The sequence below is a fragment of the Phyllostomus discolor genome, chromosome 6 (genome assembly GCF_004126475.2).
Source record: "Phyllostomus discolor isolate MPI-MPIP mPhyDis1 chromosome 6, mPhyDis1.pri.v3, whole genome shotgun sequence".
Classification (NCBI taxonomy): Eukaryota; Metazoa; Chordata; class Mammalia; order Chiroptera; family Phyllostomidae; genus Phyllostomus; species Phyllostomus discolor.
Genome location: NC_040908.2, coordinates 139,189,915 through 139,205,630, shown reverse-complemented (window position 1 = coordinate 139,205,630; position 15,716 = coordinate 139,189,915). Strand labels below are relative to the sequence as shown.

The following is a 15,716-nucleotide window of genomic DNA, read 5'->3' as shown; positions in this document are numbered from 1 at the left end:
TGCTCTGTATGTTCTATAAATGTTTAGGATAGCTGAGGTGATGTTGATGAATAAAGGGAAAATACTTCATTAATTCAGTTAGTCTTCATTGGGTATTATGGGTATATTTCTCCTGCCTGGATATATAAGGTAAAAGATGCCACTTTAGAAAGAGAAGGGGCCCTGGTTGGCGTAGCTCAGTGGATTGAGTGCAGGCTGCAAACCAAAGTGTCGCAGGTTCGATTCCCAGTCAGGGCACATGCCTGGGTTGCAGGACATGACCCCCAACAACCGCACATTGATGTTTCTCTCTCTCTCTCTCTCTCTCTCTCTCTCCCTCTCTCTCTCTCTCTCTCTCTCTATCTCTCTCCCTCCCTTCCCTCTCTAAAAATAAATAAATAAAATCTTTTAAAAAAAAGAAAGAAAGTGAAGGGATAGTAACAAACTGCTTCCAGCCATCATGTGACTCTCAGTGAGATGATGCAGAAATCTTTGAGCTTAAAGGTAGGAGGCAATTAGACAAGGCAGAGCAGTTTAGGTTGCCTTCAAAACTGACCTGAGGGAAGCTAGAGAGCAGAAGAAAAGGCCAACAAGAAAGAATCATGCAAGCTCATTACTGCTTGGGTATGTGTGTATCCAAATTTCTCCAAATAACTATTCACATTGAAAAGAGAATATAACATTCATATAATTGCACACAGTGTAGAGTTCATTCCTAATCTCATAAATAATGGAAGATGTATTGTAGAGAATAAAATGTAGTTAATTGCCTCTGCCACTAAATTGAAAAATGTCTCGGCACAAGTAGCGCCCCTTTTTTCTCCAGCAGCCAGACCTTAAGCTAATTTTATGGATCAAGTCACTGTCATGCAGAATAGCAGTAAGAGGCAAGAGTCTTTTCTAATTTTTTTTATATTTTATATGTTCTTTTACTTGAAAAAAATCATATGAACATCTAAAATTAACTCCAAGTATAACTCTTTGTAAATGGTGCTGATTAAAATCCTAGCTCGGCCTTTGAGAAGCCATGTAACATTGGGCAAGTTATTTATTTCTCTAGGTCCCAGTATTCTCATTTATAAATAATGGTTTGGGGGAGAATAAAATGGCAGCACATGTACACTGCTTAGCTCTCATTATTGAGCATATTAACTTTTATTATTAAATATTGTACAGCAAAAAGAAAATTTATCCTGGAAAAGTTAGAAAGCTGTCTACTTTCCTAATTCTACCCTGACTCCATCAGGTCCTGATACACCTATGATTTCAGGAGACATTTAACTCCTTCAATCAGATTCCATTCTGTACTCGATTATGTTTTCTTTTTCTTGGCATAGGGCAAATGGCTAAATTTGAAAAGAATTTCTGAGGTCAAAAGTAGAAAGTGAATTGAGATGCTAATACAGTATTTTATAAAAACAGGTATCAAAAACCCAAAGTCTACAATAAATTGTTCTTGGGATAGAATTCAAGTGAATATAAATAACCCAGAGCTCAATGGGTATCCTGAAATTGTTAGCTTACATAATGCTAATAAATTAATGTAGCTTTTTCTGCGGAACTACTCTTATAGTCCTCAATGTGGACAATAACAACAAAAGATGATTCCTCAAACACTGGAAGGCAGGCATAGATTTTTTTTCTGATGACATGATGGCAACAGGTGACATGAAAGTATAAAATGGAAATCAGTGTTTAAAAGTCCATATACAATCATTTTTATTTTTGTATAGCAATGTCATACCATTCCTGCAGATAGATTAGAGCTTGAGCAATGCTCCATAGGACAAAGAACTTTGTAAAACTGCACATCAGAGTCATGCATCAAAAATAAGACAGTGCCACACAGCAAACACAAACACAGCACATAAAAATGAAACGCAAATCACACACATTTGCATGCTTGCACAGCAGATAGCAAACCCTTTTCTTGCTGAGTAGATTCTTTCTCAGAGAAATAGGTGAAGAATAGTCACTGGCCTCCAAATCCTATAATCATCCAATAACATAATGATATTGACACAATTACAGAAAGCAAAAAACTGTGCATTTTTAAAGAATTTCCGCCCACCCTCCCCTTTCCCAATCTCCCAGCTCATGGAATGCATACAAATAATGCAAAATAAACAAGTCTCTGGGGAGAGAACTTAAACGAACATGACAATTTCTAATTAGCGTGCTAAGGTAAATTACAAAACATAAATTCCTCCACATAAGAATATGACTTATTTTAGTTTATTACTTAAAATATATTTAAAAAGATCATATAAGAGCATTAATTTTAGGATTTAAAACTTATTACGTTTGAAAATAAATCATACATTTCTGGTCTTAATTTAAATAATAAAAATGAGGCATATCAAAGTATTCAACATTATTTTTTAAAAGGTAGTTGAAGTATTAATCTTCAAAAAATTATTACCTTTACTGTTAGGAAGAATAATTAATACAGTTTAAGAACTTTTACATCTCTGCCAAACTAAAATCAGAGAATGCTTTCACACCTAGGGCCTTCTAAACACTTTTTTCTTTAGTCTACAATTATAACAGCCCTTATAATACACTGATATACACGTTTTTATGTCCATAAAGTTTTCTATGCAAATTGGTTCAAATTGTATCTTAACATAAAATTCATCATCCATGCTTCAGATTACATGCCATATTTGTTTACTGTCTAGATTTTGTTAATAGATAATTGAAGAACAAAATGATATCATTTATAGCCCAAATACTGTTTATCTTTCTTTCAAACTTTAAATACATTTTGTTGTTATTTACTAGACATAAATGTGCGACATCATGTTTCAGAGCATACTGTAAATTCCCCATGTCCTTATGGCCTCAAGGATATTACCTTTGGCTGGTATCTCTGGATAATTTACAATTTGTTTAAGCTATCACCAAATGTCATAGATTCAGTTCATTTTCATGTTTTTTACTCTTATGAAAATGTTTCAGTGGACATTCTGATGCCTATCTCTACGTATTTCCTTTGAATAAATTCTTAGAAAAACTTAGTAAGAGGATATGAACACTTCTGAAGTCCCTGATACATGATGTCAAATTGCCCTTCAAAAGAGACATACCAATTTCCAATTTTCTTCAGTAATATATAGAATATCCCATTTTCCTATGTTATCAACACTAAACATACAGTTGTCTTCATCTTTGCTAATTTTCATAGTTTTAATTACACTTACATATTACTAATGTGTCTAGCACTTTTTTATCTTTATTGGATTTTTGTAAGTATTTTATGAATAGGCTGTTTATGACCATTGTCCATTTTTCTATGTTGGCTCATTTTGGAAATACATCAGTACAGTAGTGGACTTATGATTTAAGAACTGACATTTCACGGAGGAAAAATTATCAAGAATGCCATAGAAAATAAATTGCAGGATATACTCTGTACGTGTTTGTGTCATGTGGCATAGAACGTTATCTGCCAAGAATCAAAAAGACACAAAGTATGAGAGAAGCGTCCGCAATAAGTTGCTGTCCATACTCCCCAGCTCACCCCTGGCATGCCTTCCCCACCCACTGAGATTTCTTGTCATTAGCTTTTGTGGAAATAGAACAGATTGAGTGAGTTGTGAATCAAGATCCTCTCACAAATAATCATACAAAAAAGCACTGCGACCGAGGGTAGCATATCAGTTGCCACAAAGATAAGAATGCTTTATGCAGGCAGAGACCTTTGAACAGCTGAAGACAGAAGGCTCTTGATACACACTCAGCACAGTGATCTACTTTATCATTCACTCAAACAGATTTTCCCCTTCATCAGGGCATCTTTTCATTTTATTTGCTATTCAAAACACTAGGACACAAAGGATGCTCTTCATCTTGTGCGCTACTGAAATGAAATCTTGAGGTAGAAAAAAGGGGGAAAAAAAAACCTTGTCCTAAATTCCCTTTCAAAAGTGAGGTGTGAAAAGACATCAAGCCGAGTACACAGTGTTATTGTTACAAGAAAGTCAATTCTGCAGGCACAGAATCCAAGGCCATCAGCAGCGGCTCAATCACTTCCTCGCTTCCAGTGAATAATAAGAAAAATCCAAGGAGAAAGGGTTCCAGTGGGGAAATGGAATTTCTCATTGTCCTTCCTCCTGCTTTTCATTAACATCTATGGGCACAGCTGTTTCTTTTTTCTGAATAATCCTAAAGTCAATGCTGTAATATCAGCTCCCTTCCTCCAGCTCCCAGGGCCTATTATACATCACCTCATGTCCTGTTCTGAGAAGCAGAAATTTCAAATTTATCTTTTCATTAAGCTGCAAATGAGAATGTATATTTGCTTTAATTTGGTACTTAGAAGGTTAAAAATAATATTTTCATTTTGATAGCCATGAGAACTTGGTCTTATTATACTTTCATGGATATGTAAGTGCATAACACAAAAGATAATCAAAATCAAAGCTATTTTAACAACATCCTCAATAGTTATCATATTTAAACTCTCCTGGATTTTCTTTGTAAAAAGTCGGGGGATTCTGTCAAACAGGGTGAAGAACTAGGCCATCTCAAAATTCTTCCTGATATAATTTTAGATGCTGCAGAACAGATGTTTATACGTCACAACCATTATTCCATACATTGCTTTGGGCTTTATTGTTGCGAGATAAAATGTCTTACTTATTACCTGAATGGCACTTTAAAACACCACCAAAGCAAATAATGTGCATTTAATTCTCATTAAGACCTTGGAGTATGGTGACATTTATTCCAGAAAAAATTTCTTACTAGATGGACTCTTCTTTGATCCCAACTGATTCACTTTTATTGATCAATAAAACTATTGATTCAAGTAACAAAAGAGCTAATGGACAGTGAAAAAGTTGAGACAAGATCACAATTATATTCATGGTTGGTAATCTACTTGGCCTATAGTCACTGAAAAGCACTTCTTTACTGAAAATCTGTTCAATGAACAAATTAATAAACAATAAAGCAGTTTCCCCATCTGGCCAATTTTTGGTAATGGAGGGGCACTCCAGGATTTTAAACCTTGATATTATTTTTCCATACATGAAGAGTGTACTCCTAATATTTGATCATATAGCTATATATAAATGAATACATACTAGATCTTTTAAGTATATTTTTCACACTCCCTTCTTATAATCCTCCATTCGCCGAGTTCCTATTAACCTAAAGGTTAAAATCTATCTGTTAAATTAATACTGGACTTAAAAAGAGGTATACGTACATCTTCCACCAAAGTTGTCCACCAGTGAACACACTATTCAACATAGTATGCTATTATGCAGTTAGTCTGGTTTATTTTTTCTTTCAGATATAAAAAGTTCTCCTAATCTAAATTCATATATTTTTCTTCCTTGCTGAGATAATTCTCAGAAACGTGATGGCCACCAAGGTTTTAGCTGTTACCATCAATTTCCTAGGTTTAACAGGGGAATATTGCTTTGTGAGCCCAGAGGCACAGGGAAGCTGACTGTCTGGAAGGCAATTTGTATACAGTCACACCTCAGTACTTATTGTTTTTAGAACTTGTCAAACCCTTTACTTGTCACATTTTGATGAGAAAATAATGTTTCATCTGAACAGACTGATGGTGGCCAGAGCAAAGGGTGGGGAGGGATCATTGTAGAAAGAAGTGGAAGGGACTAGTCAAAGGCCATGTATGAATGACCCATGGGCATGGACTACAGTGTGGGGACTGACTGTGGCACTGGGGCAGGGGGTGGGCTGGATGGAGGACGCATAGCAAAGGGGAAAAAACTGGGACAAGTGTAATAGAATAATTACAAAAACATTTATGAAATGTTTCATCACTCATTGCTTGTGTACCACTCAGCGCCCCTTTCTCATGATGAAACAGGTTGACACGTCAGTCTCATGCTAGTTCAGTACCGGCCAGTTTCAGCACTCATCACGAGTTCCAGAACAAGTTAACAAGTAGCGAGGCGCCAGTGTACCTGTTCTTTCTGAAGGATGCTCAGCTTACTTTGATGTTAGTATTTGGCATTATGTGATGTTGTGACTTGACTTTTTAAAGCAAAAACCAAAAGCTTCCTCCCCCCACAACATGTCCCCTTCCTTCTCTCAGTTCTATTTCATGAATAATGTCAAAATGCCGAATATTGTATGTTTTGTCCCAAAGAAACACAAAAACTCATTCTATGGTCTGGAAGTGAATTGGGAAAAATTCTATCACAAAACAAAACAAGACAAAAACCCAAAATTATCTGAGTAGGTCTGGGCACTAAGGTGTCTGTCTTTTATTTCATCATCTTTAATTACTCCAATTTCATGTTTGCTTGACTGACTTTTAACTCGCTAAAAAAATAATTAATTAACAAACTTAAGTTGCAACAGAGAGAACATATGGGAAATGATATTTCCATGCCTTTGTACAAGTGCAAAGACAATAGTGCTCTCGCGGCTGGATCCCACAGAGCTAATACCTTCCTAGTGCAGGTTAGAGCCTGGTGGTAAAATTGAACCCTATGTTTTCCAAATATCTCCCAATTTTGTATTGTATTTTCCTGATTTTATATTAGAACTAATTGTGCTATTTTGTTCCTATTCTTTACCCGCAAGTTAACCAATGGTAATAAAACACAGATATTTTTTTTCTACCTTCAAAAAATCATTTACAACAAACTACAAACTCTTAAAAGTTAATCTGTGAAATGATATCATGCAAAAAGTTAGTTTTGATAGTTGTACAGACAAAGACAGTAATTTTAATATTTTATCAGTTAAAATTCTGAATAAAATACATACCCAAACCTTCTGATTCAAAGAGACACGTTTCATCAACCCCTAAATCTCGGCACCAGGATAAGAAATTTGCTGTGTTGTCTCGGGCAAAAAAGGAGCCTGAGGGTGCACTGGCTTTGCATGGAATCTTCTTCAATGGCAGAGTCTGCAAAAAAAAAAAAAAAAAAAAAGAAAAGAAACCTCACTCTGGAGGAATTCTGGCAAAACCATTACAGTGACACATTAATATATATTTATGTTTTCAACACAATGCTTTGGGATGACCTTATGTGGACAAACAGGTTAGTGACGAACTCTAGAAAAGGAAGTGAAATGTAAATAAAACTTAGCTGGCATTAGAGATGATAAAAATCTGTGCCTGTGAACAGACATTCTAGTACCTAGTGGTGAAGAAACATAAATCCCTTCCCTGGCCCAGATGGCCTCTTTCCTTTCTCTTCCATCTAAGTAGCCTGCCTATCATTTTGAACAAAGTATTTATAAATGTATTTCTCTTTTATGAAAAAAACGAAACATAAATATGATATATGAATATATAATATAACACACACACACACCTGAATTCTTATGTGCATACATTTACACACTATAAAAGTTGCACGGTAACTATAAAGTCGAAAAGAAAGCAGCAGAATTGTGTAACATCACAAGCCCCCATCACCAATACTGGAAAAAAAATACAAAAAATCTTTTAATAATAACATTCTACCATCTTTCTTCTAGACTATTTTCTTTTAAACCATAGGGTATTGTTATATAATATAAAAATCATTCTGGCCAGGTTTCTGCTATCTGACCTTGAAACATATTGTTTATATTCTGCACCATTTCTCTTCTGGGATAGGAAAATGCTTAAGATAGGGAGGGTGTGAACCTCTGCAGACTTTTCTATTAACAGTTTCTCTTCATTTTAGCTAGGAAATCTCCTTTGGCACCATACCAAGTGTCATAAAGAGTTGTGTGGGGTTTTTTTAAAAGAGACTATAACCAGTTTCCATGGCATTCCATGAAATCATACAATGCAACTCTACATGAAAGACTGAGCCACGAATATGGGTGATCTGGGTTACACAGAGCTTTGTCTTGAAGAGAAAAAAAGATCAAGAGAGAAGTACTTTGTGATTTACATTCATGGGTACGCTGTTTCCTCTTTTCATCATGAACCAGCAAATATAACCAAATGTTGTTGACTGATGAGTCCATATATAAGGATGGTTACAATGAAACAGTGGTCCATTAGTGGACTGATGAAGTTCTGCTAACATCAAATACTACTAGGTTTCTTCATGAGCACAGATTTTATGGCAAGACAACTAGAACACTCACTATATCATTTAGAGGTTGTGTCGATCCATCTCCCATGTCTTTGTTTGCTGACTAAATTTGATTGAGGGTCAGCATAATCAAAATTTTTGCATGAATACACAAATATCTGCAGAGATACACTTAGGTGCTATAGATATGTATATATATAAAAAGGGGGTTGCCTATATAGCAATATCCCCTTAAACTTTTTGATTAAGTAATGGTCTTCAGAGAAATACTTTCTTATAGAAATTGTAAAAACAACCAGAAATAGCATAGCATAATATCTCCTTTATAAAATATTCACTAACACCAATTGGTATTCATTAAAATTAAAATACATATACCCTTAAAGTTAGCAATTCACCTTCAGTACTATATTCTGCAGATATTGTATTATTGTATTACTGCTTAGAAGTATATGTATATTTGTTGCTACAGTGACTGAACAAGACAAACACAACAAAACATTATGCAACCCATTTTTAAAAGTAAGATAAATGTATATGTATTGAACCATAAAAATGTTCATTATATACTCTTAAGCAGAAACAGTAATTTGCCAACATATATATATACACACACATACACACACATACATGCATACATATATACCTCACAATTTTATTTTGTGATGTGTATATACACATACATACTGTTATATGTATATGCGTGTACAAATACACACAATATAGATGGACATACATGAAATTAAATTGTATATAAATGAGTATTATATTTATTTATATAATGTTAGTTAGAAAAACTCAGGAAGAACATGCATCAATAGTAATATACTTGAGGAAGGTCACTGATGCATAGAGGATCATTTTCTTCTTATTTTATGTAATTCAAAATACATTATAGAATTTTGAGTGACTTTCCAATATTTTCATATTAAATTAGACAAAATAAATAATGTCAGCCAAAACATTAAAAAGTATATTTTTGAAACACACTCTCCAAAGAGGTGACTATAAAGCTTTTTTATGATGTGAATAAGGCAAAAATCATCTTTGAGAACATAAATAGATCCAAACACTGAGCCATTTCAAGATCTACCGCTTCTGTCCCTGGGTGGGGAAAAAAAATTGCTTGTGAAGCCACTTCAAAGGGATGAATGAACTTACACACAAGAACTATAACCGAGCAACCAGAAAACATTTGACACAGCTAAGGGCATGCTGGAGGACAGGAGGAGCACAATTTGTACATCACAAAGGAACACAATGTCCATACTGTATGAAAGCAGCTACAGATTGATCGTACACTTAATCCACCAAGAGACACATTTTGAGAAAATACCCACAAGCCACAAGCCCACCCCCCACATTGTTCGGCTAACTCTTTAAGAATTTACAAGGATAAGCACTGAGTATATAAATAAAACTAGCAATTATTTCCTACATACAAGCCTGCGGTCCTTACAAAGTCATCTATCTACATATCATATACCAGAATGTAAGTATTTATTTAAAATTCATTCATATTGAAAGACATAGAAGTTATTTTGGGACAAATAAAATGAAAGCTGGCTATTGATACTTCATAATCTGGAAATTCTCAGTGCAGAGAAATACATCAGCAACACTAATCTAACGATTTAGCATTTAAATGATTTATGGAGTATTTGCTTCTGTCCTGGAGAAGTTAGATTTAGTGCTTCCATTCAGCTGAAGAGTAGAAACTATAAACAGTGTGAAAGGAAGCTTCCAATCATCATCCAGATGAAGTATTTTATTTGGTAAAATTTTCTAAAAGTCAGTTGCATTAGTTCAAATGACTAATGAATCCTTACACCCAGTGCCTATAAAGGCTGTCACATACAACCAGGAGGAGAATCTCTGCTCATTGGCTGAGAGCAGCAGCACATAGTTTATAGGATTCAGTATTCTCCTTGGCTGCACACCAACCAAAAAGCAAACGGTTGAGGGTCTCCCCAGACTGACGTGCCCGTGCCATTTATAAATGAGAGTCTTAGGGCAGAAGTCTGATTTCACTTGAATGAAATTCAATAATCCCTGCACTCAGTACCTTTGGAATTTAAAAATACTTTGACGCATTTGATACAAAAATATTTATGAAGTTCTGAAAACCTTCGCAATTATACTTCTTCCAGTTCTATGATTTTTTAAAATTGTTCATTTCCTTAGGTTCTCATGAAAATCCTGAAGGAAGCCAGCTCTGAATCTTCTTTCATATTAATAAATGAATAAAAACAAACTGAAATAATGAATAAAATCAACTTTTACCTTGCCAAGGAAATCCTGAAGAAGAGATTTAGAATAGAGAACTGCCTGCCTTGAGTAATCATGGAAGTATATACTTGAGTAGCTGAAAACTGGTCACAGATACAGAAAGGAACGCTTCAGATCCAAAGAAGTGGAGATTCAACAGAGACCACACATAGCTCACCTGGTATACCTTCCATGGTGATTCTCCTTTACTGCTCAGTTCTCCAAAGAACTCCTACGGCATTTAATCACATACCATCTTTAAATATTTACTGTATTGGTTTTTACAGACAAGGCTGTTATGTACCATGTCCTCCAAACCTGACTGATGAGTGCATGAACGGATGGTTAGACTGGACCCTTCAAACCAGACCTTTATCCACATGATGGCAGAAACAAAGACTGTGTTAGGCTTTTTAACATTCTCAAGGGGTATGTGTCTACGGCCTTCAAAATTCTTTAAATTCATAGTATAATTATACATAACATGCTTCCCATAAATTAAGAAATACTTAACTGAAAAATGTCAGTAACACCTTCCAACTGTTTTTGAAAGTTACTGAGTACAGGATGATGAGCAGGGAACAACGGCCAAGCTGTACTGAGACTGGATAGAGTGTGAGGCTCACTCACACACTAGCAAGGGTCATGCCACTGTACTCCAGCCTCCATGGCATGGAATTCAATATTTATGATAGCAAGTGAGAAATAACTGCTAGTAAACCATTGGGGTCATGTACAAGTAGTCAATGAACTCTTCTAAAGCCAAGAGTCTGAAGTTTATCCTTTCAAGTCTCAACAGGAATATTTACAGATTGGATGAATAACATACAAGAGAATGGTTTGAATTCCAAAAATGTGTTCTCCATTCCCTCAGGAAACAATCAAGTTAGGTTGCAATTAAAAGAAATTCTAAAGGCTTTTAATGCCATCCATTACCATTCAGGCACCTGCTAGGGCTTTAGAGTCCAATTACCTGAGTTCAAACCCAGCTATATCACCTTCTTGCAATGACATGTTTGGGTAAATTATTTAATGTTTCTGAGTCTCAGTCTCCTATTCAACGAACATAGAAAATAATGCATTCCATGGGCCATACATATATGAGTGTGATTAAATAATATAAATGAAGTGTAGAACTATTCAGCTAAGGTTCTTTATTATTGTTGTCATCGATTCAAGTAAAAATACGCTAAATTGCCTATAATTTCCTTTTCTCATGTTTTATTGAAAACATTTCATTTTTTCTTATGGGTATAAGAACTCATAAAAAGATTGGCAAACAACTTCTAACTTCATGCTAAACTTGAACCTCACCTTTGGAATAGTTTTACAACAGAATGTTCTTTAATAATGGGAATATTCTATATTTATATTACCCATTATATTGGCATATGGCTACTGAGCACTTCAACTGTGCTGAGTGTGACTGGAGACTAATTTTTCAACTTTATTTCATTTTACTCAATTTATAGACACATGTGACTTGTGACTGTCATATTAGATAGTACACTCATACCAAAGAAAATAAAGCCACTTTTTGAAGGTTAAAAGAGTCCAATATTTGATCACTTCACTAGATTTCCTCTAACTAATATCAACCCCAGATCTTTGCCTCCCCTCAAATGCCAAGAGTTTCCATTTATACAATAGTTACTGAGATACAAACTATGTTGGTCATTTACAAAGAATACTTCTATACTGCAGAGTTCAACATGTGTGTCTTAGTTATTGTATCATGGGTATGATGTCTTCAAAAGGGCAGGAGTGACTAATTCTATTTATAACACTTATAATAATCTACTCCTAGAGAACAGACTCTTATTTATCATTATACAGCCACAGTGCCAAATATAGTGCTTTACACATCGGCATTACTGACATTGTCTTCTGAACCATATGGAGGGTGGGGAAAACAGGAATCAACACTGGAGGCCCACTATACTCCAGGCACAGAAACACTTACTTTCATATAGATTATCCTCTTTAATTCTCAAAAAAAATGGAGCCATGAATCATATACCATTCACTAGGTAGTTACATTTTCCAATAGTATCTACAAATTTTCCATGCAATAATGAACTCATGCAGTTAAAATCAAATCATTTAATCTCTTATACCCATATGATTCTAATTGTTACGGAGAACTCAACAATGTCTGAAATTTAATATATATCAGCATTTGATTTGTTCCCTTTTTTTGTCTGGGTAATGTTAAAATAAAGAATTATATATTCTCTCCCATCTGTCTCCAACTAGAAGACAATGGTGTATTTACTTCTCTATATGCAGTGAACTGAAAACTTAAGATTAGTAGTTTAAAACATTCTGTTCTTTGCAAAAGTTTGAAGCAAACTACTCCCCTTGTTTTTTTAGTTATTTCAGATATAAAACAGAAAAGATGTGAAAAATGCCAAGAACTAATACATTTCCTTTTCCAGAGGGCATGCAGAATGTACTGTTCAAATGTGCGGTCAATAGAGTCACATTTTCCATGAGAGGATCAATGTTTCCATCCCCTTACTACTTTTAGTTTTATTGAACAAAATTCAATAAAATTATTTCATTGAACATTCACAGCATTAAGATATCTAAATGTAACTGCTAAGTGACTTTAGAAAGGATGAAAACATATTCTTTATGATCAAACTTATTAAAATTAAAAGTAGGAGGAAAATTCTTTCTGCTACCATCAACTTCTGCTGGGGACTCTGCAGTTAGGACCTCGTGCCTCAGACAAAGGGAGCTACAATTTAGTACAGAAGCAATTTGTCTCACTAGGATTGAATTCCAAATGGACCTTTCCACTCCTTTCTTTCTCTAATATGTTGAGAGGAAACAGAATTTGCCAACCCAAAGTACGACTTTAGGGAAATGGGCTATTTTAAGCTGGTTATTGTTAAGAAGCAAAACACTCAAGAAAAATCATTGACCTTCCCCCCCTACTGCCTAAAAGAATTCAGATAGAGGACCTGTTCCAAGAAGGGAGCTATCAGCAATCATCATAGACAGTTATGGTTTAAAATGAACTAGGTGTGATAGACAGGGAGGTACCCAGCAAGGCCCATTGGATAAGAGTCCTCTCTGTTTCCATTGTTAAAGATGGCTCAGCAAACATTTACCAAACACTGCCTTTTCCATTTCCCTGTGAACTACCTTCCTGCCCTCTGAAGTCCCAAAGCACATATACCATTTTCTCCATAGCTCAAAGTGCTGTCTAAGCCTCAACTGCCTAATTTGTCCTTGGATTCCATACACTTACAAAACTCCTGCACATAAACAGAAAGCAAGTTTGGTTCTTTTCTCCTGCTAATCTGCCTCATGTCAATTGAGTTTTTAGACCAGCCAGAAGAACTTATAAAAGTAGATGAAAAACTCTATCTCTTTTTCCACAATATATTTCACTTTATGGAGGACAGGGCTTATAGCAAAATTTGGTGCAATCTTTATGCTGTAATGCTATAAGAATATTCACATAAGTAAATAAATATGGAAAAAAGGTTTCTCATAGAAGAATTCTGATATATCCTGTACAATGAAGGAAAATCACTTAAAAATAAAGAAAATCACACAAATATAGAAAATAGTTTAAGTATTTTGAATTACCTGATATTACCTCTGGCATGACATAAAGTGATGTTGGAAATGGTGGTCAAACCTACTACTCAAATTTCAGGCTTAAAAGAGGAAGTGGACAATAAAAAGTTAAGATATAAATGAGTTGAAAACTTATATCCATATAAAAACCTACACATATATATTTATAGCAGCTTTATTCATAATTGTCTAAACTTGAAAGCAACTAAGATGTCCTTCTGTAGATGAATGGATAAATAAACTGTGGTATATCCAGACAATGGAATATTATTCAGCACTAAAAAGAAATGAGCTAATATGTCATAGAAGACATAGTGCAACCTTAAATATATGTTACTAAGTGAAAGAAGCCCATCTGAAAGCCTAAATATTGCATGATTCCAACTATATGACATTCTGGAAAAGGTAAAATTATAAGGGCAGTAAAATGATTTAGGAGTTTGGGAGGAGGGGGGATAAATAAATTCATGAGATTCATTTATCACATGAGATTTTTAGGGCAGTGAAACTATTCTGAATGATACTATAATGGCAAATATATGTCATTATGCATTTGTCAAAACCCAGAGAATATACAACAAGAGTGAATCCTCATGTAACTTTCGAATTTGGGCAACAAGGATTTGTCAGTGTAGGTTCACTGGTTGTAACACACGTAACATTCGGGCCCTTTCTGCTCAATTTTGCTATGACTCTAAAACTGCTCTAAAAGTTAAAGTCTATGAAAAATTAATTACATCACTGGTAGTTGTTTAAGAAGCATCAAAGGCCTCACCAAGGAGAAAATGTGGGAAGTTCAACAACAAGTGCATTCTTTCCATTTTACATGCAACGTGCCTAATTGTATATACTCTCATTCCACATGGGACTCATTACCTAAGTGCTCTGCTACTATGAAAAGCTTCTGTTCTCCTATCTAATTGTTTACATATGACTCGACAGAGATTGGCTTCTCAAAAACTCCGAAAGTCTAGCCTCACACTTTAAATTCGCTTAAATATTGGGACTGCTTAAAAATTTTAGTAGAAGTTTAATCTGATTCAACTTAAGCCATTGGTATTAAAGCACAGTTCTATACGACTTTTAACACTAGGTACCAGAGACTGAAATATAAGAAAAATAAAGCCAAGGTATATTTCTGAAGACCTTCGGTGTCTTTGAGGACTTAAAAATCCTGATATCATATGGTAAGAATTACAATAGAAGTTTAAGTATTTAAATAGAAACTTAAATGTAGTTCTTTGGGAAATTTGAGAGTATGTGCCTAACTTTGGGGAGAGGTTGGTCGGGCATCATTATAGAAAAGCCTTACAAAGGAAAAGCAGTTTACAGAATAAAATGATCTCAAGTCCTCACCAGGCTGAAAAGAAAGGGAAAAGGAGGGCAGGAGAGAGAGAGAGAGGAAGGGAGAGAGGGAGAGGGAGGGAGGAGAGAGAGAGGGAGGGAGGGAGACAGAGTGTGTGTGCAAGGGAGAAAAGCAGCGTACATAGCACATAACGTGAAACATCTGGCAGAGGCTTGAACAAGCATGCCTGTTATGGATGAGGACAGAACACACATAGAGGAGAAAAGGAGTCCAGAAAAGTCAACTGGGCCAGGATCCCAAAAGGTACTTTATGCCTAACAAGAATTATTAATATTGTAATCTCAAAGGCCCAGCAGAGGCCAGGCCAATTAAATAATACAATGGAGTGGCTGGCTCCAGAGGACTCTACAGAACGGTGGAGACTGGGGAACACTGAAGAGTTCTTTCGTGCCCATGAGGGACAGCCATATTTATTTACTTCTAATCAGAGTTACCACAAAGAGATGCAGTCCTAAGGTTGTTTGATCTCCAAATTTTCAGAA

The 15,716-nt window shown here is 35.2% G+C and overlaps 1 protein-coding gene across 7 annotated transcripts in view; it reads right to left on the bottom strand.

Moving 5' to 3' along the window:
- Positions 1-15,716, bottom strand: part of GAS2 (growth arrest specific 2) — a 115,078-nt gene that overhangs the window by 67,293 nt on the left and 32,069 nt on the right. For all 7 annotated transcript variants that reach the window (XM_036029149.1, XM_036029147.1, XM_036029148.1 and 4 more), the window contains exon 4: positions 6,736-6,877. In XM_036029149.1, the coding sequence (XP_035885042.1) occupies positions 6,736-6,877 (142 nt within the window). The remainder of the gene's footprint in view (positions 1-6,735; positions 6,878-15,716) is intronic.